The sequence below is a fragment of the Siniperca chuatsi genome, linkage group LG9 (assembly GCF_020085105.1).
Source record: "Siniperca chuatsi isolate FFG_IHB_CAS linkage group LG9, ASM2008510v1, whole genome shotgun sequence".
Classification (NCBI taxonomy): Eukaryota; Metazoa; Chordata; class Actinopteri; order Centrarchiformes; family Sinipercidae; genus Siniperca; species Siniperca chuatsi.
The window spans coordinates 19,686,220-19,709,702 of record NC_058050.1 but is presented as its reverse complement, the minus strand read 5'-3'; the positions used below and the strand labels follow the sequence as shown (position 1 = coordinate 19,709,702).

The window sequence follows — 23,483 nt, the reverse complement described above, 5'->3', positions numbered from 1 at the left end:
TTTCTGAGCTTGGTAACAGTAATTACCCCAATAGAGCTCCATGGTTAATAATGTAGACTGTAGGTGGAGTACAGAGATACCCTTCCTAACATAACAATTGGTGGACTCTTTTATTCAAAGTGCCTCACATCTCTATGAGTGCAGATGTTTTAGGCTGGGTGGGAATAATCTGTTAAACTGGCAGTATCAGTTTTTCTTGAATATAACAGTGAAAACAAAGCAGGAATGACTACATAATATACAGCACATTACTACACATGGTGACACAGTGAACCACAAACATGCCATTATTACTTAAAATATCTGACCTAACAAAGCCCTGGAGGACATGGCCTCCTTTTCTGACGACTTTATATATATATTTTCTGTCAACACAATCACTACTTTATGTCAGTGAATATGAGACGGCTCTGTGGTCATCATGCAGAATTTTCCTAGGATACCTGTTCCAAAACGGAGACATAAAACAAACTGAGCAAGAAGGAAATAATCAGACACTGACACTGCTATACAGAGGAAAAATCCCCTTTTAGAACAGCTGTTGGTTACCATAAAACATGAGATAAATGGTAACGTAACTGGGATTCCATGATTTCAGTAGTGATTACATAATATTGGTGCTCTGTATAATACTGTATCCCTGAGAAAATCTTTCTGAAACAACAGGTTTTTTCAGCAGGTGTTGGGACACCACCAATGGACTGCATATTAAGAAAGAGTTGACTTCATAAGCATTTCAAAGAAAAGCATCCCAAACAAAAGAGAGGGAGAAAGAAATTGAATATGAATATATTTCTGGAAATGTGTGCATCAGTGTGGATTTTGTAATAGATTTTGTTGTAGTTTTAGACTGGACTGCAGCGTTCATTGGGTGGAGTGTAGGAGAGACACTTAAAATTGTTCCTTGGGACTCTTGATGAGAGGGTGAGAGAGTTTGGGTGGGAACGAGCTTCATAGTAATCAGACACCACCACTGTTCCTCTCCTGCCCTGCCCTGTCTTCTTCCTGTGTGTGTGTGTATGCCAGACAGCAGCTAATGGCCAGTCATTCTGTTCTTGCCAACATGATGGCAGCAACAAAAGCATTGTACACCATGAATGTGTGTATCCTTTATATGTTATTTTATGTATACTTTATATGCATATGAGCACAGACAAAAGCAATATTGGAAATTCATCGAAACCTGCACCAAAAATCTCTAACACCACAGATACTCAATGTTCTTTGCTCTTTCTGCATGTCTCTCTTTCTCTCCAGCAATTTTGTATTTCATTGCTTCTTAATCATCAAAAATAACTCCTATTACATTTCAGCTTATTTAGAAAACACTCTAACAGAAAGTGACTCAAAGCATTAGAGGCACTGATGTCCAGGAACAAAGATGCAACAAGGCCTTGTTGTGCCTTTCTCTGGCATGGCCTTCCAATATTGAGAAATAATGAGAGTTTTAAGTATATTTTTAAAGCCTTGGCTTGGCCACAACATAACAAAACAGTTTTTACATGCAGGGGACAAAGTCACATTTGGACATACAACAACAGAATTCTTCTAGACATCCACATGCAACACTGACCAAGATGAGGTCAGTGTCTCAGCTAAACCCCTCTCTGCTCATAAATCAATGCGCAGCTTGTCAGCAGTGTCCACTTCATTTGCAAGAATTTGGCTGACATTTCAGACCATTGCTAAGAGTGTACTCAGAATAGAGGCACAGAGGAATTGACGCCTCAACAGCAGCTGTCAAAAGTCTCCAGATAAATGCTCTTGTTATTCCTTGGGAGACAGGCATCTACTATATTGTAACTGTCCTGCTTTATCTGTGCAGTGGTAGTCCTGGTAGATGCTCCCAGTTCTACAGACACTCTGCCTATCCAGCAAAGAAGCTTTTGAATGGTATTTCTCATTTTTGCATTTAATAGTGCAGTTAAGAGTTTCCTCCATTTGATTTGCAGTTGCGGTCCCCAATCTCTATGAAAAATGTCAAAAATAAGTGTAGTGTTTAATGGATACCCATAGGTTGTACTATGTTTTGTGCTTGGCTAATAATTGCAGACAGCACTATACAAGCACAGAGGAAGTTACTGTGTAAGCAATTACCAGAGGTAAGTATTTTATTATTTCAAACAAAGTGTAGGATAATTGACCGTTTGCTAAAGCCCTCCCCCCAAACATTGAGTGTTCATTTATAGCTTAGCAACTGTAACTAAGCAGCTCAGTCTTGCTCTTTATTAGATTTGGCAATACACTCCTGCAGTCCCAGCCAGACTCATTATCCCTGATAGTGTTAAGTTCGGCAAACACATTGGTTAGTCATTCTCTCATAATGTAAAAAGTTATAGATATCGTTTGAAAATACAAACAATAAAGCATAAATCTAATGTCTGTCTTGCTTGTCCAAGCATATAAGATAAGCAGCCAAAAAGGGTTATGTTAGAATGAAATAACAGTCTGATACATTTTTCCTTATTATAATAAAACTAATACTAAGTAGCTCTACACACAAGAACGATGCTGTTTCTTTCCATGTCTTCTACATGGATCATCAGCTGGTGAGGATGTTGACTTTTTGCCCTGCATGCTGCCCACGCTATGCCTCCTGTGTAGACACGGTGTTAACTTCTCTATTAGCACTGGTAGCCATGGGAGAAGTAACCCATTATGCGTCTCATCTGTATCTTGTACTGGTAACCTTCTCTTCCAGGAGTTACGTAGGCCCTAGAGGTCAGGTCTGTGTGATATCTTAGGAATTATTACTCCAGCTACACATGCAGAAAATGCACTCAGGGGAAGCAATACCTCAGCAACAGCTGCTGTAGGAATGACACACTGCATCTCTGTTGGCCACTGGATAGATTTGATTGGTATTTAGATGTTCTGTTGCCAATAACCTGTTGTAAATGCTATATAATGTGTACTCAAAAATGTCCAACCAATAATTCATCTATTTTATACTATTTTTCAGTGCCCTATGGCTTTAAAAAAAATCCCATTTTCACTAACAAAATCTCAAGCTCCCCTCTCATTAAAACCAGTGTTATCCCCAGTGTCTTTCACTGATTTGTTTTCTGGCCAGGGTTTTACCCTTCATGACACTGTCCAGAGCAGCACAGACAAGGGAGGGACATTTCCCCTGTGTGTGTGTGTGTGTGTTCATACATGTCCTGCCTGTCAACGGGCGCACCACTCCCTATGATGTCCGCAGAATTGGAGCATGTTGACTGATCTTTGATCCTCTGCCTTGGACTTGTGTGTCAGGGGTATAGACAGTGACCGAACCAACTGAGCGGAGCCAAGATCCCACAGAACCACACCCTGAAACCACAGAACCATTAGTGGGTCTCACTCCCACTCTCTTTCTGTCTGGTATCGTCATACATCACAGAAAATGTGTTGCTGCCACTCTAAGTGACAGCAGTGGCTGCAACTGCAAATTAATTATTAATTCATTCAATTTGAGCTCATTTCTGGTGCACCCTTGTGGGAATAACATTTCTGAGGATCACAACTGTTTGGATGAACCAATATGCCCCATCAATTAAGCTTTTGCATCCAGCAGTGTTTCTTAAACTACACGTTCAAAAATGATGTCTCTGGTGGGTCAGGAGAACTAGCGTTTTGTTATGAGCTTGGGTCCCACAGTCCTTGGCCTGCTGTATTAAATGAACACAGAAGCTAACTATTCCTGACAGTTTGTGAGGTTTCATGCTGAACTAGATGAAGACAGGAACAGAATATCCAGTGGAACTTCCCCTTCTTCCCTGTGTCTCACACGCATGTTTTGGCCTACATGTAAGTTATTTTTCATTACATGAGAGGAAAATGTTATCATCACCGAACAGGTGCTTTACTGGGCTGGGAAAGGGTGGATAATACAGTCAGTGCTGCCTGACACCTTTCATTCGCTTTATTATGAGGAGATAGTGTGGGAAGTTAGGAAGAGTTGACTCAACCAATAAACAGCTCTTTTTGACACTGCATGTCAAGGAATTACAGAACAGATGTGTAGGTGTTGTAGACCAGTAACACATGGCAATCAGGAGGAGTGAGGGAGGACGAAGGTTAAAAGGACAGAAGATAGGAAAAGACTAAACCCCAAGTAGGGTGAGAGATACAGAAAGAAAAGACACAGATAAAAAGACAAAGTAGAAAGGATTCTTAGTGTACACAAGATAATCTCTTCACTAGCATGGTGAGCTCGAATAACTATATCAACCTATTTGGCTGGTGGCCCCTAAAGCTGCCTCCTCAAGTTCCAAACATGAACATGCATGTACAGAATGTTGAGCTCTTACAGCCAACAATGTTTTTGGCTGTCACATAGCCTACAGTACACTACGTCAATTAAACAATTGAATAATTGACATACCCTGAAGTCTAGAAGGGCCAAATATTCAGTCTTTTTCTATCCAAAAATATGTATCAGGAAAACATGAGGAAATGTCTGCACTGTTTAAATACCATTTTTTAATGATGTCCAGATTGAGAGCCAATTAAAAACAGAGTGCAGATATATTCATGACTTCATTCCCAAATGTTTGAAGCCACAAATTATCATTGACATTGCTAAGGTTTGAGTTGAATGAGTTGTGATATTTAAATCACATAAACTCTAATCTTAACAACAAGGCTCTGTGAGGCTGTACCTTGGCACAGCCATAGACTGTATAAAAGAAGTGGACGTAGCCACTGTGACGTCACCCATTGATTTGTGGACTACCATTTTGAAGGCTCGAGTTTGGCATTGTGGAGCCAGAAGTAACCATATTTGGATGAGAGGATGGAGCTGAAAACTGAACTGAAAATACACTGTGAAAGGGTCAAAGTTTTAAGACGAAAACACGGACAACACCCAAAACAAGTTCACGGCTATTTAAATGTTTAAGCATTTAAGCATTGCTACGCCTCTATCCTGATTCACCTGTCAAACACAAGGTCTATTTTACTCTAAATGGAATGAAATGAACATCATGCTGTATTGAATAAGACTTGAAACTAGCGATTGAGGCCATAAACTCATTAGGAGCATGTTTACTGAGGTAATAAATCAAGTGAGAAGTAGAGTTATTTTCTCATAGACTTCTTTACAATCAGACTTCTGTTTGCAACCAGTGGAGTCGCCCCCTGCTGGCCATTAGAAAGAATGCAGGCTTAAGGCACTTCCACATTGGCTTCACTTTTCCTACCCAGAGGCTTTGTCCACTTCTTTTTTACAGTCTATGGGCACAGTGGTCCCTGAGCTAAATGCTAATGTCAGCATGCTAACATGCTCACAATGACAATGCTAACACATTGATGTTAAGCAGGTATAATGTTTATCATGTTCACCATATTAGTTTAGTGTGTTAGCATGCTAACATTGGCTAATTATCACTAAACACAAAGCATAGCAGAGGCTGATGGGAATGTCAATAGTTTTTCAGGTATTCAGTTCTAAACTAAAGCAGTGGACACATTATTTATTATTTAATTTTGACGTGAATGAAAAGTCTGGGAATCACCAAAGTTATTACAATTCATCCTGAGAGGAACATGAATGTCTGAACCAAATTTCATGGCAATCCATCGAATAGTTGTTAAGATATTTCACTAAAAATCAACATCATGGTGGCACTAGAGGAAAAGTCAGGCGATCTCCACAGTCACTAGGATTGATCTTCTGGGCACCATGGATATCTGAACAAAATGTGGCATGTTTCCTTTCAAAAGTTATTTAGATATTTCAGTCTGTGGTGGACCGATCGACTGACACTTCCACTACTAAAGAGTCAAGTCAACCAATCGCACTAGTGAACCATTTAATTCCATGACAAAACTATAGTTACTGAGTAGTAACCATCACTACTATGACTAGCAAACACAGCACTGACATATGAAAGAGCAGAGGGTCTGACCTGGTGGGACATGGTTGGGTGTTGCAGGGCATCAGTCCAGTAGCTGGTCTTGATTTGGGATTGCAGTAGGATGTATTCACCTGCACTCTCAAGTCTTTGTAGCACGCTGACTTGGTGTTCATCTGGCCTGCATGGGTTATATATTAATAAGTTCAGGCATCATTAAAGAGGGATATCTTTTTCATTTTGAGTTACACCCTATTCTGTCTGCCTCTTTGCCACTATAAAATAACAGTAAAACAAAACTGCAGGCTCATACTTACTGTGATGGATGGAATAGTTATGGAAATGGGCATAAGAGATTATTGGCACAGATGTATAAAAACACCAGTGTTACTGAGCTTGAAGTCTCATTCTTGAAATTGGAAACAACAGCTTGACAAAAAAAGTTATTTGGACAACAAAACAGCATTGTTGTTTAAGTCATGGTGTATCAAGCGGCTTGTTAGGATGCTATCAAATGTTTGCACATAATATACCACACCTGTGACACCTTTTTAATAATGTGAAAGCAACATGTTATTGGTTTCACGCTGACACTCAAATACCTTCTGGGTAGTAAAATGTATGTTGATGGATATTTAGACATGTGTGCCTTTTCACCACACCTCCTTCTGCAGGTGTGATGCACAAAGAAAATGTCTTATCTCTGTAACATATGAAACACACTTGAGCAGTTTGTTGATTTTTTTGTTTCAACTTTCTTATTATAGTATTATCAGTTGCTTTCTCAGAGGCTAATAAACATCTTTAAATGCCCTGACTTTGTGTTGATGAGTTCTGGCACAAATGCAGATCTGACAGTGTTGTTTGATTTATGTGAAACTTGAATACCATCTCCACAGATCCCCTGGTTGGTATTTGGCCTTAGGCATGGTCAATCTGCACATCTCAACTTATACAGGTCAGTTAGTCAGTCACACTCTTTAATAAAGCAAATGACCCCCAACCCACCATGGCCTACAATCAGGACACAAAGAGGAGGAGGTGGTTAGGGTGGACTGCAACAGACCAGGGTGGGGAACTTTAACCTGCAGTGTCAATCAATAGAAACTTTACAATGGGGGCTTTGTTCACATGAAGGCAAGCAAGTGCACACACTCACACACAAATACAACCATGAACATACAAGCACTTGCAAAGAAAAATGTGTATGAGTAAACACACATGAGCACTCACACACACACACACACACACACACACACACACACACACACACACACACACTCTCTCTCACTCATGCACACATATACACCTTTTGTCCACTGCCCTCCAGCCTCAAATCACCATGCCAGGGTCTGCCCAGGTCATTACAACAGTCTTCCTGTATGTGTGTGTGTGTGTGTGTGTGTGTGTGTGTGCTAGTTTAATACTAGGCCTCTGGCGGGACAAAGGCCACTGGTCGAAGCCATGCATGTGTGTGCTTGTTTGCTTTAGCGGATCTGTTTTTGTGTGTGTGCATGTAATAGCAGGTCTCCAGTAGAACAAGAAGAGGTCCCACCAGTCCCAAACAAGAATGACTAATGTCCCCTCGATAATGATGGGAACGCTCCTCTCTCCATTTAACCTGCAGCTAAAAGCCTTATTATAGATCAGAGAGGTCAGACTGAGTTTTAGATGCTGGCCCAGATTGTCGATCTGAAGGTGAGCTGTCCTTTTTCATCAGTGCAATAGACTTTGAAATAATTTTAGACTTATATCTATGTAATAAAACACAAAAAAGTATTGCAATTTGTTAACAAAACAGCTAACTGCACAACATACTGTATTTGATGTGACAAGGAAGATGAAAATGACTATACTACACTTTGAACACATCTATCATTGCAGTTTGAAAATGTAATATGATAATGCAACTAAAAAATATTTTATATGTTTACACATACCTCCGGCACAAGTTGCCGAGCACTGGGCGCGTATGATGGCCCATGTATAATTGTGTTTGATGTGATTCCTTTTCTCATCAGCCTTCTTCAGAGTGTATTCCCAACGTACACCTGGGTTCCAGCCCTGCAACAATATCTACAGGAGAAAGAATGTGGTAAGAACAATGAGATGAAGGACAACAAAAAGTAGCCGAAATATTTAGACATAGGTAATCAAGGGAAGTAAAGAAAATATACCACAGAGGAATGAAAGAAGAAGAATTAAATCAGTTAAAGCAATGCTTTGTGTGCCCCCTTACCTCTATGACCAGTGTCTCATTGGTGGGACCAGTTGATATGAGGCTCTCTGGTCTGTTGTAGGGTCTCTTGTACTCAAAAATGGCTCCAGCAATGGGGTGTCTGCCTGGCCAGTCCACCGTCCAGTGTCCATTCAGGTAGTAGCGTCTCTGAGAGTCCCTGACAGCCAGGTAGGAGCTGGACGTATTCAGTTCCATCACACGGATACTCCGAGCCCCTGCTGGGATGGTTACCACCCCATAGTACTCTGAGAAAGAGTACAAAACTTTAAACAAACACCCAGCACTGCAAGAAAATCACAATCATATCTAAGACAAAACTAAATTTAAATAATATGAACTATGACACCAAGCCTCACACATTTTGTAGCTGTCTATGAGCTTTAAAATGATAAAGGCAGGAAAATGCAGTTTCAGTATCTGGGATAAAGAAACAAATCAGTACCTTTTAAAATGTCTCGAATGTAATAACCAAAACCAATGAACTACAATTTAACTACTCTCACTTACGGTTAGTATAATGCTGCTTAGAGTACTGTCCTTTGTAGATCTTACAGGTGGAGTTGTCTCCTTTACACACCCCGCAAGCATCAGGCACTGCTGTGGAGCCCAAAACACGGTCGCAGCCCACTCTCTGTGGGAGAAAAACACCATTGCTTTTGACAAAAAAGTAGATTATATACATGAAATGCAGCATTCCATCGTACTATGAAATAAATTACAACATTACCATCATTTATGCCTTAAGTGGTGACAGGTCAACATTTTCTTTGTCATGTTGTGAAACAGCACAGCAAGCGTGTCTATTGATGTCCTCTACTGCTACATCCATTCTCAGAATTTATAGCTCAACTTCAAAGACTTCAAATATGACATCATCTTCAAAAAGATCGTTCTTCAATGTTACTGTCTCACTGCTTGACATTTTAAAGTATTACCTCACACAGTCCGTCGATACAGACATTAGAACTGTCCTGTGAGCAGAGTGTCCCATCCTTAACTTTGCTGGCCAGGGCAAAGAAGAAATCATAGCCTTCAGCAAAGCAGTAGAGCTTACATACATCTTGATCTGGGAGTAAAGAAAATAACCACAGGGGCCAGTGGCAACAAGCAAAATGTTTACTACCAGGACATGGCAAGTTGGTAAAAGCCTCTCCCAAAATTTCTTTTATCTTTTCAAATCTTTTTTCCTGAGTAATTTTGAACATTAATGGAACAATTGTCTCACCATCCACTCTAGTGTATGGCCTCCAGGTGTAGTACCACCCTCTGAACTGTTTGCTGTTGAACTCTGCACACTGCTGCGCTCTATAGTCAGTGGTGTTGGGGGGACAATCCTCAGTGTTACACAGTTTGTACGACCTGGAGGAGCCCCCACAGAACTTCCCTCCATATGCAGGTCTGCAGAGAAGGGTTGAAAAATACATCAAAACAAAACTCTCCATTTGTTGCATAATACTGTCTGTTTAATACATTAGTATTTCACTAGAATTATTTTCTTCATAATGTCCTGATTTCTTCTCATATGTGTGTCCTTTAATGTCTGTGAGTGATATGTGATATGTAAGACTTACAGGAAATACCAGATTGCAATCTATTAACATGAAATTCTGAGGAAAAAAAACACTTTAACATTGCATTTGATCTGAGTGAGCAAAAGTGTGTTAAATAACATTGTCAGTTTCATTGTAATACTGTGTATCGGCATGATCAATTTGTGAGTATACTTGCATGTATATGTGGCTGTGTGTGAGCGTGCCTTTGTGAAGACTTCTCCAATCACAGGTGTATATCCCCGGGCTACGTTCCTTAAAATCCCTTCCACGGGACAATTACACCTTCTATAAGCCCTCCAATCACATTGTCACTTATGTCTCTTTCACTCTCAGATTCTCTCCCTTTGTATCTCTGCATTTCATCTCTCGCTTTTTTAATCCCTTCTGTCATCTCTCCTACACCCCCCCAACCCCCTCGCCTGTCTTCATCTTACTTACCCCCCCCCTCCTCATCACTCTCTGTCTAATTTAGCCTGCCACTTGTCAGGATCTTGGCATGACATGATAAAGAAGAGGCTCCAGCATTTGGGATAGGGCTCCCGTACTGACTAGCAGTGCAAATAATCCTGAGTGACTGATGAGTAGGGGACTAAGTGAGCAGATAAGTGATGAAGGACCAGACCCATGTGAGCGATCTTCACTATTTTAATCACGTGTCTTAATATACTCTTGGCTTTGAGTCAAGCAGTCACAAACAGTACAGACCATCTCCGTACCAAAGCATAGTCACATAATAAATCTTCTGTGTGTCCATCAAATTACATTAGGAAATGGCCAAAGTTAATATTTTTTATGTGCCATAACAAGATACGTAACGCAAAAACATGAGAGCGGTATCGACCTTCTTATCTAACTCTTGAAAAGAAAGCAAAGCATTTTCCGTAAAAGTATTCCTCTAAAACTGTTTGGTGATATTTACATTTTTGTGCTCTTCTCATCTTTGCAACATGCACTGCTGTACCTGTTAGGGACTGTTATTGTGTATATCTCTACCTGGGGTTGTTGCACTGCCTCTCTCGATAGGTGACTCCGCTCTCACAGCTTCGCGAGCAGGCAGACCAGGACGACCACTCTGACCACTGGCCATGCTGAGGCCTCGGGCCCTCGTCACCCTGTTTCACACACTGGCCCCTACGACACCACTGGAGAAAGAAGGAGAGGAATTATAAGTGGGAGAGAAGGGGGAAGAAGAAGGGAGGCACGCACACAAAAGCTAAGAGCAAAGTGTCATAAAAGTGTCAAAAACACACAGACTTTCCAATGGACCCTGCTCTTTATGTTCTTTATGATGACTGTCTGTCAAACCATGGAAGAGGTCTGTAAGATATAGCTTTCAGATTTAACTGCGGTTAAAAAGGTCGTGGTCCAGTCCTGGTTACATACTCACAATCTATCAGTGAATCTCCAGTTGTGCTGCTTTTTGGACAGTCTCTACTTTGAGCTGTCATCAGCTAGAATTAACAGCCAAACACAGATGAAATGTGGAAAAGCTGTCTCATACCTGACAAGGATATTCTCCTACAGTGAAATGATCCACTTACTATTGTTTTGTCATTTTTGCTTTTCATGTTGCACTATACTGCATTTAACCGTTGATTTTTTCCCCTCATTCCAATCTTTTTCTTTTTAAAAGCAGTAAAAGTGAAATACTGTTACAATGCACAAATCAACATAGCAATGTTTCTTCACTGCTGAAAAACAATTTTAGTTCTGAAACAAAAGAATAAATATCTGCCAAGGCACTGAGATAATTTAACTTCTTTCCAATCCAAATCAACTATAAGGGTGGGGTATCAGCCTTTTTGTGACTTGTTTATTAATATTTATATTTGGTGTCCACCTAATTTTTGAAAGAAGTGAACTGGAACAGACATATATTTATTATGCATTTTCCAAAATGTTTCCCATGTTCTCCCAATTTGAAAAGTTCCCCTCATAATCTGGTCATTACTAACTTGTGGCCAGTATGCAGAGAGCCATGTACACGCATGAAGTCACCAGCTGCTTCTTTTTAGAGGAGCTTCATTGGGGTTCACAATTACCCCCTCAGATACCACCACCCCTCTGCATAGGGGCCACCCTGACCAAGTGGCTTTCTGCCCATGAACATTGCCAAATGTGTTCCATGAGGCAACCAGACAAGGCAGAAGAGGAATATGAAACTAAATGGAAAGTTATGTGAATACAGTGTGTCTGTAGAGTTAACTGCATGAGATGATGGAGGTGCTACAGGATACACATGCCTCATACACCCCTGAATCAAGTTATTTACTGTATGTACCTCAAAAAAGGCTGAGTCATTAACCAACCAACCAGTCACATGTTCCAAAATGAGCAGTACTTCACTCAAAATCCCTAAATGTAATGTGAGAATACTTAGCAAAATCTAGACTCACTTAAAGCAACATTGTGTCACAAGCTGTTTCCTGGCACAGGATTGAACTGGATTTGTACATGTCAAGATGACATCAGTCACAATATACTCAACTGCTCGCCTTGGAGTGATCTCACACACACACACTGTGCACACGCAACCCACTCATGCATTAGTATTGATAGGGGGGCATATATTCAGCTGTTCTGGTTCTCACTGCACATGAGCCCACAGACACACAGGCTAGCACACACAGACCCACACACTCCCCTCCAGCTAATCTCGTGGTTCTTGACTAAGAACTAGAACAGCTGATTTCCCCTCAGTTTTCCCCCTGCGGCTGAGTGCCACGGATTCCTAAGTGAGCCTGTCATTGTTTGCGTTCAGTTAATTGTCCCGTGGAGGGAGAGGGCGGGATTAAACCATCAAGTTCAATATATTGAGAAGCAAATGTCGATGAGGGGCTGTCAGGGGAGAGAGAGTAAGAGAGAGAGCGAGCCTTGGGGGAGAATCATCTTGAAAGAAGTAAGGAAAGAAACAAAGAATAAATAAAGAGCACAGATTGCTTTTTGGCCCAAACCCCAATGGCATATTTTTGCCACGTCAGCAACAAACCAATTGCAGCTGCTCCCTGAGGTGAAATATTGGAGGGAAAGTGTGGTACCTCTATCAAAAAGAGAGATTTTATTGACACTGCACTCAAATGAACTCAAATCTAAAACATAGCAAAATCAATCCAAACTCTTCGCTTACAAGTTAATTTATTGGTCTGCACTGGGACACATTGGTGTGTAAAAAGACGCTGTTAAAAGTGCAGTGTCACCCAGTTCAAGGCCCTTTGTCTTGAAATGGCCTAACTGAGTGAGAATATCAGCACTCTATAACACTAAAACACTCCATAAATGTTACTTTTATCATAACATGTCCATCAATCAAGCCTGTTCACCTAATAAAATACTATCACTCTTTGTATTGTGCAATTTACTCACTCAGAGGTCTGTGGTATCCCTTAGAGGAGGAATCTATGCGTGCGTCTATGTGTGAGACATCTCTTTGCAAGCTCTACCCTTCTCATACTGAATGTCACACAGTTGATGATGCTAAGCAGCACATCGCTGGGCCAACTGATGCCTTAAAGGGAAAATCCACTCTCAAAATTGAATTCACTCATTTCATTGATCTTGCACAGCTCAGGCTGTTAAGACTGTGCAGGGAATCTGAGAGATGTCAATTCCAATGTTCTTGTTTGAGTTGTGTTGTTCTGTTGGAGGGCATATTTTCACCAAATCTGCAAAGAAGTGTTTGTGAGGAGCTCTTGTTTGGTGCCTTTCATTTGTGGATTTATTTGGTAAGATGTTGCCATGGAGCTGTGTACTGGCAACAGTCAAGTAAAAAAACCAACAAAAACACATCCTGTCCTCATCTGACAAAACAACGCAAAGATTACTCAAAGGCGTATCAAGTGCTAAATCATTTTGGCTCCTTCGGCTAAAATGGAACAAAGGTTATCTTGGTGATGGTTTGATTAAAGGGTAACTCTACCCCCTGAATGGATGGCACATGCTTTTTTTTTTTTTTAACAAAAACATGAGTAATGACATCCTGAAGAAAGAGGTATCTAGCTGCATGTCCCTGCTAGCTGTTGGAAATGTCTTTGGTATGAGCACTTGAATTGCCTCAAAGGCAATGGATAAAAAAGTCCAATAGAGGTGAATGGGTTCCCATGCCAGTCATGTGATGCCACTCTTGAGGTGAGAGAGCTCATGAGCATATCACCCCTCCTCCACCACACGCACACACATGCACACATGAAAACACGTGTTAAGTCACCATATCAGGGCCGCAGGCAGAGCCTTCAGCAGCTGGCATGAACTTGGTCTCACACTTTCTCCCAACACGGTGGCACCACAGAGCCTTGCAGATATCCTGGAACAACACAGGAGAAAGGCAGAGAGCAAGTTACACGACACTGCTAACATGTTTTTCTGCTCCAAATTTCAGAAGTGGGATGATCAGTATCCTCCTCACAACAGCTGTAAACAAAGCTTGCAATGGGAAGGATGATAAATCATGATAACATTGTTATTTTGCCACTAGAGAGCTATTAAAACATGTTGATGGAAACTTGCTGAAATAGAGATAGTCTGAATAATGATCTTCTGGCAAGCTATCAGTGTACAGCAACCTTGTATCTCCAAAATATTTATGCTTCAGTAGCTAGGATAACATTTTAGAAAAAAAAGAAGACAAATATATGCAATTTGGTCCAAGTGTTGCAAGGCATTATCCCACAGGCAATGCAATGCATCAATGATAATAAAAATACACACCCACTGTTTCTGCAGCAGAATGTCAAAATAATTAAATGAAGAAAAGCTGCAATAGGTATTTTCATACACTTTCTTTGCCTAACATACAGTACATCTCACAGTCATAAAAAGTGAAACACACACAGCATATAAACATTAAGACAAAGAGATAATGCTATGCAATGTGCATTAACAGGGCACAACTGCCTTACCAAACTTACCTGACGTCATGGCTGTGTTTCTCAGCAGTGATCTGAAAGATTCAGATGGGAGCAACGGGTGGTTTCCCTGCTCACATTGCATGAGAAACATATCCTGCTACTTTTTAACATGTCCACTCTATTACTATCTGAATGACTATATCAGATTTTGACAACTCAGCGCAGGCACCTCGGCCTCAGCTTGTTGCTGCCAAGAGCCACCATGGAATTCATCCCAAGGCCTATTTGTCCAGCTGTTTTGCTTGCAGCAGTAAAAATGGCAGAGAGAGACAGAGAGAGAGAGGGAAAAGAGTAAATGAGTGATGGAAGGAAAAGACAGAGAGAGACAGAGAGCGATGATGGACAGAGTGAGACAGAGACTCAGTTAAGGAGAGAAAAAGGGAAAGACATACTATTTTGCTTTTTGCTAGGGTAACCCAGCTCTATCTAACCACACACACCATAGAGAGTATCATTTGGCTCTTCCAGCGGCACCTTATCTTGACAACGCCTGCCAAAAAGTTTCATGAAATATGAATTCATTATACGATAAATTGCACCGCTGAGGCCGATTCTTGTAGTGTTTTTATGAGTAACAAGTGTCTGGAAAGACACTGAGCATGATGGCTGCTTGGGGATTTTTGTGGTCCTGTGCACCTTCCTGCTACCAGGTGCATGAGCAAAGACAGTGTAAGACCAAAAACAAAACCATAAGGGAGCAATTCTCAAATATCTTATAGCTGAAATAATGCATGGATGTTTCGATGAGCAGGCTAAAGAGGATACCATGTGCTGATATCATGGATTCAAATCCAGCTAATAATCTCTGTGGCATTTTGAAGCCTCTTTCCCAACTCCACCATTCTCTTCTACAAAGCAGAAAACCTCAAAAGTAATCTATAAGAAGAAAAAAACAACAACTTTGTCTTTGTCTTGCTGTCAGTCCTGTCCCATACTCCAAACAATTCACATCACAAGTGGCATCATCCAGAAAAAGTTCACCAGTGTTCCCCTTTCAGGTGCTACAGGAAGGCAGACAGGTCCACTTGATTGCAATCAATGGCAACACAAACATAAGGGCCATAAGGGCTGCACACAGCAGAAAAATTGTATACTGTGGTCTGAATTTCTTTTGCGAAATGTTGTGTTTTGCATTTCAGGGCCACTGTGCAATATTGCACCAGTGACTTAAAAACATTAGCTGTGCTTAAATATATATTTGGAGCACAGGTGCCCTTCCAATACAGCACCAAGATCATGTAAAATTGTGTTTCGTACCATCTATTAGCTATACTCATTTATCCTTCAGGGTTGCAAACCGGCCTGGAAGGTTTGAACGCAGACGCCTTGTTGCTGCACCACCGTGCCACCCATTTGTATTAATCAGTTAGCCCAATTACAATTATGACAAATTAATTGCCATGCGGTGAACCAAGGATCTTTAGGGCTCCTGAGAGAATAGGTCCCCAGGATAGATGTCCACTTTGCTCGGTGGTAATCTAACCTTAACTGTGTGATTTTACCACCCTTAGTGGAGTTCAGTATGCATTATATTCTTTTTGCATATGAGAGCTTTGCTAGAATGACCCCCAAAAAAGCTAAATGCCACCGTCTCAAGAAAAACAAATAAATATCCATAGACTCCTTTCTTTGGAAAGGCAGGCCCATCTTCAGGTGAGGTTCAGGTGGGGTACCATGAAGATCTCTAATACAGATGCAAGAACACACCTTTGCCTAATCTAAACCCTATCTGGACTCATGCAGGGTATCTCAAACAGTAACATCAGCAGTAATGAGACAATGGGAGAGCAACAAGGAGAGATTCCCATTGGCAACACTCCAGTATATATTTAGTCATCCATCCCAGTGAGTATTATAACTCACTGTTTATTTTGTGTGTGTGTGTGTGAGAGAGAAAGAGAGAGAGAGAGAGAGTACAGTATGCAAGCATGCATGTATGTAGACACATAAGGGCATGCAACCCTAATCAGTTTCTCTTTTTACTTCCTCTTTTCTTTATTCTTCCTTTTTTCCTCTACCTCATTCCCCCCATCTCAATCTCAGTTTCTTTCTCTGTTTTTCCTAAGACACAATGGCCACCAGATTGTTTTAAACTAATTAGGCACTCAAGTTTGAGTGGGTGTGCTGAGAAAACAACTGAGAGAATTATAGCATGGCATGGGATTTTTAACTCATTTTAAAATTTGCATGGGATGGCATAATTGAGTCAAAATTAATTTTACCTTCTTGAAGTCGAGTGTGCAGAGTTTAGCCTTCTCCCCAAATTGCCATTTACACTGTGTGTCTGCATCGTACAGCTCGCCAGGCAGCTTCTCAGGGTACCGATACTCTTTGACTGCTCTGGGTTCATCTGATAAGCACAGAGCCTGGGCAGAACTGGAGGAGAGGAGAATAAAAGAGGAAGTAATGGAAAAGTAGGTAAAGAAAAGGAGAGATAAGAAGAAAATAGAGGACACAAGACAAGGAAGAATAAAGAGGTGAACAAAAGTGGGAGAAGAGGAGCAGAGCAGCAAGGAGAGGGGAGTGGAGGTGAATAGGTCAGCGGAGGAGAAGAACAGGAGAAAAAAGTAGGGAATAAGAGAGCAAAGGAAAGCAGAATGAATCATTCATCTTTAAACAACTTTATATAATATACAGCATACATGCAGACATAAACAGTCAAACAGACATGTGATTCAGTGCCAGTCTTTATAAATGTAAGGTAGCTGGTATATAAGGCTCCATGCTGTGCACACAGAAATTCCACAACAGACAGCATCAGTCCACGATGTTCTATTGTTTCCCACTTTGGAGAGTACTGTAAAGAGTTGCCATGGAGACATAACAACTCAAACCCCGAGAGTAATGGTTTTAATGCATCAGACACTCAATTATGACAGACATAAAAAATCCTTGCCCATATCACTCATATCCGAACACTAGCAGGGGGTTTCCAATGTTATCTGATATCACTGGTTTACTATACAGAGATGTTTTACAGCTTATACACTGCAGTCAGGGGAATATAATACAAAAATATGGTGGAAAAGCATGAAAAGGCAAAATATGTTGGAAGGGTTCATCGTACATGTGAGTGGTCCTGATTGCTTTAGCAGAGTATATGTGTCTGTGTGTGCGTGCGTGTGTGAGATCTTCTATTGCTTTATGGGTCCTATGTGCCTACTGAGAACAATGGCTGTTCAGCAAGTGCAATATACTGATATTCTACATTATTCACATAATAAGGTTTCTGAAAAATACATTACATTTACAGTCCACTCAAACATACAATGACAAGTCCAGTGTAGCTAATTTGCAGGATGTCGGGACATATTCCCTTTAGAGCAGCTTTTTGTATTCACTTATGGCACTGCAGGAGGCTTAGGACAAAATGTTTTCCCAAAATTTAAGCTGTAAACACTGTACACCACAAGATTATCATCAGCTGGGGATAAAAGATAAATAAATAAATTAGATGAGAAAAAGCACCCATTCTCTTCTAGGATTCTCTGCTGATCTCCTGACTCATCTCTTCCAGACAAAAATTGTTGGGCATTTTATATTCACCATGGTTTGTTCATACAAACACAAAGTACAACAAAATTATGTCATGTGGCAAGTGAAAAAGTCTTGATGACATAATGCCAATTACAAGACTGGCAAAAGGAACAGTGGTCACAGGTGGATTCTCACCTGGAAGACACCTACTGTACCAGAATATTTGCTTAGCATCACTGAAACTACAATGATCACTGATTTGAGTCAACACCTCTGACAAAATATTCAGAGCTTCACCAAAATGGTATTTAAAGCAGACAAGAAGATTGATACCACTTTCAAGTCCACAGTGAACATGTAGCTGGAGCCAGCAGCCGGTTAACTTAGCATAAAGACAGGGGGAAACAACAACAATCCACCTATCAGCACCTCTAAAGATCACTAACTAACACGTTATTTCTCGTTTGTTTAATCTGTGCAAAATGTAAAATTGCCTGGCTAGTTGCCAGGAAGTTACTGGTTCAGTCCAAGAAATAGTCTGGCACATAACCCCCATAAAATGGCCTTTTTCCCTTTTTCCCTTTCCCTATGGATTTGTACGGAAGCGAGAATGTGTCAATCAGTGAGCTTTAGAGGTGCTGGTATGTGAATTTTGCTACCAAAATAGCCAGGCTAGATGCTTCCACCTGTTGCCAGTCTTTATGCTAAGCTATACTTACCTGCTGCTGGCTCCAACTACATACCTATCATACGGACTTGAGAGTGGTATCGATCTTTCCTCTAACTCTCGGCAAGAAAGTGAAATAGCACATTTCCCAAAATGTCACAAGACAAGAATTTCTACAAGAGATACAGAAATGTTTCCTCAGATGTTGGCCATCAGGTGACCAGTAGGCCAAACTGTGTCCTTTGTGGCATGTATGTCTCTGGGAAAAGAAATGGGACCTCAAGAGAACCTTGTTACTTTCATGTATCACTGACTTTTTGATAGGTTTCACCAGTGGTCATACAAACAAAAACAATGTCGAGTGGCTTTTAAGGGGATTTTGCTTCCTTCCTGCCATGAAAGTTGTCCATCCATTTTAGGCATGACAAAGAGCTCAGATAAAGCATCTGACTATACATACATTGCTGGCACAGACATCTCTCTCATAGCTGACTGAGGAGAGGCAGATTTAGAGTGAGGGTGATGTAAACTCTGTTGGCTGACACAACACTTCCCTCCATAGCAGATGAAGGTAGAGACATTTAGGAGACTTAGTTAACTCAACGAGACACATATAGCCAAAAACATTTAAATATCATAACATTCTGTTGATTGCAATTAGGAAAACGTACAGCATTTCAGCATTTTTATCATTCAGTGATTACACGGGAAGACGACCCCTGGTTGTTTCAGTGGTGCAGAGATCCCTTCCACGTGGCCTCTGGGGGTGATGGGAGTTTAATATAAGGCTGACAGGCCTAACAAGGGTGAGGTCACCCCAGCTCTAATAACTCAGCGAGGAAATACACTGTCTGTCTCCACCATTCTGAGAGGGGAGACCTGACAGTTCAGTTAACACACTGGTAAATTTAGTGGAGGGCACTGGTTCTGGGTTATCTGGTTTCAGGCACACACACACACATGTGAGGAGACACATAGAAACACAGCCAGACACATGGACGCTATGTCTGTGATGCTTGTTTTCCTCGTTTGGATGAGCAGGCCATATGCATGAAAATGCACTTATTGCACATACACACACACACAACTTTCTCCCTTGCACACTTTGACTCACATGTATCTTGACACATAATATGCAGTCTGTAAAAGGACACTTACAGGAGAAAATGAAGCACCATGTATCACTTAACTTAGTTGCTATTTCATCTATATATTCAGCCTCTCACACACATACACACAGTAGGCCTGTTTGTCCTTGCTTTTGCAAAATAAGGCAAGTCCCGTAATAGTTAGGCCTATAACATACGTGCAGTTTTTCACTTGGCACTCTTTGGATCAGCGCAGCATTTCTAACTGATATATCTGCTGCTGACTTTCTACAACACATGTTCATCTATCAGTAACACGTGCTGAATAATATCAACACAATGCATGTTAAAATATTGCCAGGGGGACTCTTGCTTTAATAATTCTGTTTTATAAACTGATATAGTGCTTCATGTCTTTGTTGCATGAGCACTTAAAAGCTGGCATGAGGATTTGCTCATTACTCAACAATATGCCATATGGATGTGATGTAGCTCTTATGTTCTGAAAACTTAATAAGACTCTTGAAGCAGCGATACCCATAAATGTCATTATCAACAATAAGTGCTTCTTAAATCAATTCTTGTAGCATTGTTCACCACAATAAAAGATAAAAATAATAATAGAAAATATGGCTGCTTACTTGAGGAAGCGGCTGAGGTACTGGCGGCTGCAGGCAGACCAGGAGAAGATACCATTGTGTCCGGCTAATGTGGGAGACATGATGTTGCCCTCTGACTTCTTACAAACGTTCCCTTCACCATCATGGACCATTCCAAAACTGGGGAATGGAAGAAAGGTACCATGTAAATATGTTTGTAGCAAGGGTGATCCAGCAGAATGACCCTGAGACGTTGTGGTTCATGGTCAACGCCTTAACTTCAGCATTTTTTATTTATTTTTTTGGTCATCATGAGATCATGAGAGTGATGGAAACGCTTACTTGTGTCCGGATTCATGGGCGATGGTGAATGCCAGACCCAGGCCTGTGTCCTCATTAATGGTACAGCTCCGGTACTTGCTGCACATCCCACTAATTGGAGCAAAACCTGCAAAACCAGCGAGTCAATTTTTACATCACAGTTGAATTATTTCATCAGTCATAACAGTTCCAACATAAACTGTAACTGACTTGATTAAGCCGTGCTTAATCCTACTTAAACATTTTACGTTTTAACTTTGCAATGCATTATCAGTACAAAACTGAGAGGATTCTCTCAGATGGGAAGCAGAGAACTCCCCCTAGTCTGAGTTAGTTATGGACTGCATGCATAAGAAACATCAAACACAGCATAACTGGGTTAAAACCCCTCCATATGTTAAGATATGGGACTCTGTGGGAACATTCCTAGATCCCCCTGCTACCTTTCACTTAAAAACATTCTTTCTCTGTCTTCACTTCTTTCTCATATCTCTCATTCTCTATTAAACTCCCTTTTACTGTTTAGCTCCCTTTATGCGTCTCTCTGTCCATTCTCCTTCTGTCTCTCCTCCTCACATATACACACACGGCACCCCTGGCTCTGAATCAAAAAGGACAATACCCATGGGGGTCTCCCTTAATGTTTTTGTCTCAGTGTCTCAGGGAGAATTTAGCCTTGTGTTTTGTTATTTTAGGGCTCTAAGTCATTCACCATAGAGTGCAAAAGCCCAAAATTGTTCTCATGTACATAACTAATGTTAATAATGACATTAAACATAAGCAGGCAGATTAACTGTGAGAACTGCCATTTAGTTCCTTTTGTGTCAGGAAAGAGGTAGATCATTGATATTGTATAATGGTTTTGAAATATGGAGGAAAACATTGAGGGATAGGGCTGTAACAGTAATGCAAATAAACTGTGTTATATACTGACTGGTAGCACTAATGGTCATTTTGCCTTGCACCTTAGTCAGAACTAACTCTTTTGACTGCATACACACAGAGGCACACACAGACCTTTGAACTGGGCTTTCATAGCAATGATTAGGGCTAATGCTAGCCTCAACTCTTTGAAGTCAAAACTGGGGTTTGAAGGTAGTGTGTATTTGTTCGTACGTGTGTGTGTGTGTGTGTGTGTGTGTGTGTGTGTGTGTGTGTGTGTGTCTGGGACACAAAATGGAAGTTTTTTCTCACAGTGTGGAAGACAACAATGTGTTGGCATGGTCATTACCACAAACAAACTGTTATTAGTTTATTAGATGGTTTACACTCACGATTACTGAGTGTGTGTGTTTAAAGTAGCTGAGCTTGGTCTTTACAAATAATAGCTAAATTCCACTTTTTTGTTGATATTCTGTGATTTAAGTGAAAACATGATTAGGCTGTGTCATTTTCTGAACTGCTATATTGCGTCTGCAATAATGTGTGTTATTTTTTATAGGTCTGTATTTTATAAACAGCAATAAGTATGTTTCAGCTTTGCCCTTCTGATAATGCTTTTTTATGCTCATTCTTTTTAAGTTAAACTTCATATTTTTCCACATTACTATATACAGTGTTTGATACTGTGGGGCTGAAAAGATCTGAAAGCTGCAGATTTTTTCGACATCTGGTTTGGCTGGTGTGACCCTCGATCACACCGTGTGACAGAGGACAGGGGCGTCTTCCCAGAGAAAGACAGATATTAAGAAAGAATTACATATTTCTATTAAGAGCAAGAAACAAACACAGAATATGGACAGATGGCATTTATGTGACTTTGTCAAATTGAGTGATCTTACTTCCTCACTTGTCATTATTTTAATATTTGGATCAATATTTCCTCTTGTCCTTGCATTTTCTTGGGATCCTTTATACTGTCCCAAATTATACTTTCGGGCATTTTGTAACTGCAGAATCTACTTTTCAATGTTGAAGATGTACCAAGAGTGTCACAGGGTTCATTCTTCCAAGAGCAGATGTCGAGTCCTGTCAGGAGGATGGCGTGGTCGTGGTGTCGGCCCTCTCTGCCTCCCAGAGTGGACTGCCAGTGGCAGAAGCTGTTCAGTGTGTGGTCTGCATGGTGGTTGATCACCAAGCCATCCTGTGAGAAGAGGCAGACATAGAGACAATATTGTCTTTATGGACGGAAGCTGTGAGCACAAAGTGTTATGGATTTAAATGAGAAAAATGTCAGTCAAATTAAATGACATATCAGTATGTCAACAAATATCAATAAAACCCATCTCATTACTTCATAGAGTGAGAAAAGGCAATGCTATTACATATATTGCTAATTTTTGGATTAAGAGATCCTTGCCTGGTCTTTACAATCAATCACCAAGATCTTTAGACATGTGTATGTTAAAGGTAACATGAAGATGTAAAAGGGGACACTGATAAAATAAGTGTTGCAGCTAGGAAGACAAATGTTTGGGACATTTTTGCCATTTTTGGCATTCCTCTGGCTGATAATTGTCTTTTAAGGAAGATTGAAATCTATTAACATCACAGGTGGATGGAAACCAGAATCTGTTCTCCTCCTGCTTGACTTAAACAGTACCCCACCTGTTTGTCTCTGCTTCTGTCCCTCTCTCTCTCTTTTTCCTCTTCTACTCAAGCTGTCCTTCCCTTTCCTGAACTCTACAAGAATTTCCCTCCTAAATTTGGCAAAGAGCCAAGGAAATGTATACCCTATAATTAACCACTGTAAAAGTCCTTAGTAGTTAGGACGACCCCGGGAAAATCTCTGAGAGACCTAAGAGATCTGGACCTTCAGCCATAAAAACAAATAAACAAATAATCTTTTTTTGCAATTT

At 40.7% G+C, this 23,483-nt stretch overlaps 1 protein-coding gene across 1 annotated transcript in view; it reads right to left on the bottom strand.

Moving 5' to 3' along the window:
• LOC122881935 (A disintegrin and metalloproteinase with thrombospondin motifs 16) overlaps nt 1-23,483 on the bottom strand; it is a 53,718-nt gene that overhangs the window by 9,592 nt on the left and 20,643 nt on the right. Inside the window, exons 7-18 of the mRNA XM_044208723.1 lie at nt 22,609-22,768; nt 20,707-20,812; nt 20,407-20,544; nt 16,756-16,909; nt 13,834-13,929; nt 10,623-10,771; nt 9,302-9,474; nt 9,012-9,142; nt 8,584-8,707; nt 8,077-8,321; nt 7,778-7,913; nt 5,892-6,018 (exon numbers count right to left, since the gene is read on the bottom strand). Of these exons, the coding sequence (XP_044064658.1) occupies nt 5,892-6,018; nt 7,778-7,913; nt 8,077-8,321; nt 8,584-8,707; nt 9,012-9,142; nt 9,302-9,474; nt 10,623-10,771; nt 13,834-13,929; nt 16,756-16,909; nt 20,407-20,544; nt 20,707-20,812; nt 22,609-22,768 (1,739 nt within the window). The remainder of the gene's footprint in view (nt 1-5,891; nt 6,019-7,777; nt 7,914-8,076; nt 8,322-8,583; nt 8,708-9,011; nt 9,143-9,301; nt 9,475-10,622; nt 10,772-13,833; nt 13,930-16,755; nt 16,910-20,406; nt 20,545-20,706; nt 20,813-22,608; nt 22,769-23,483) is intronic.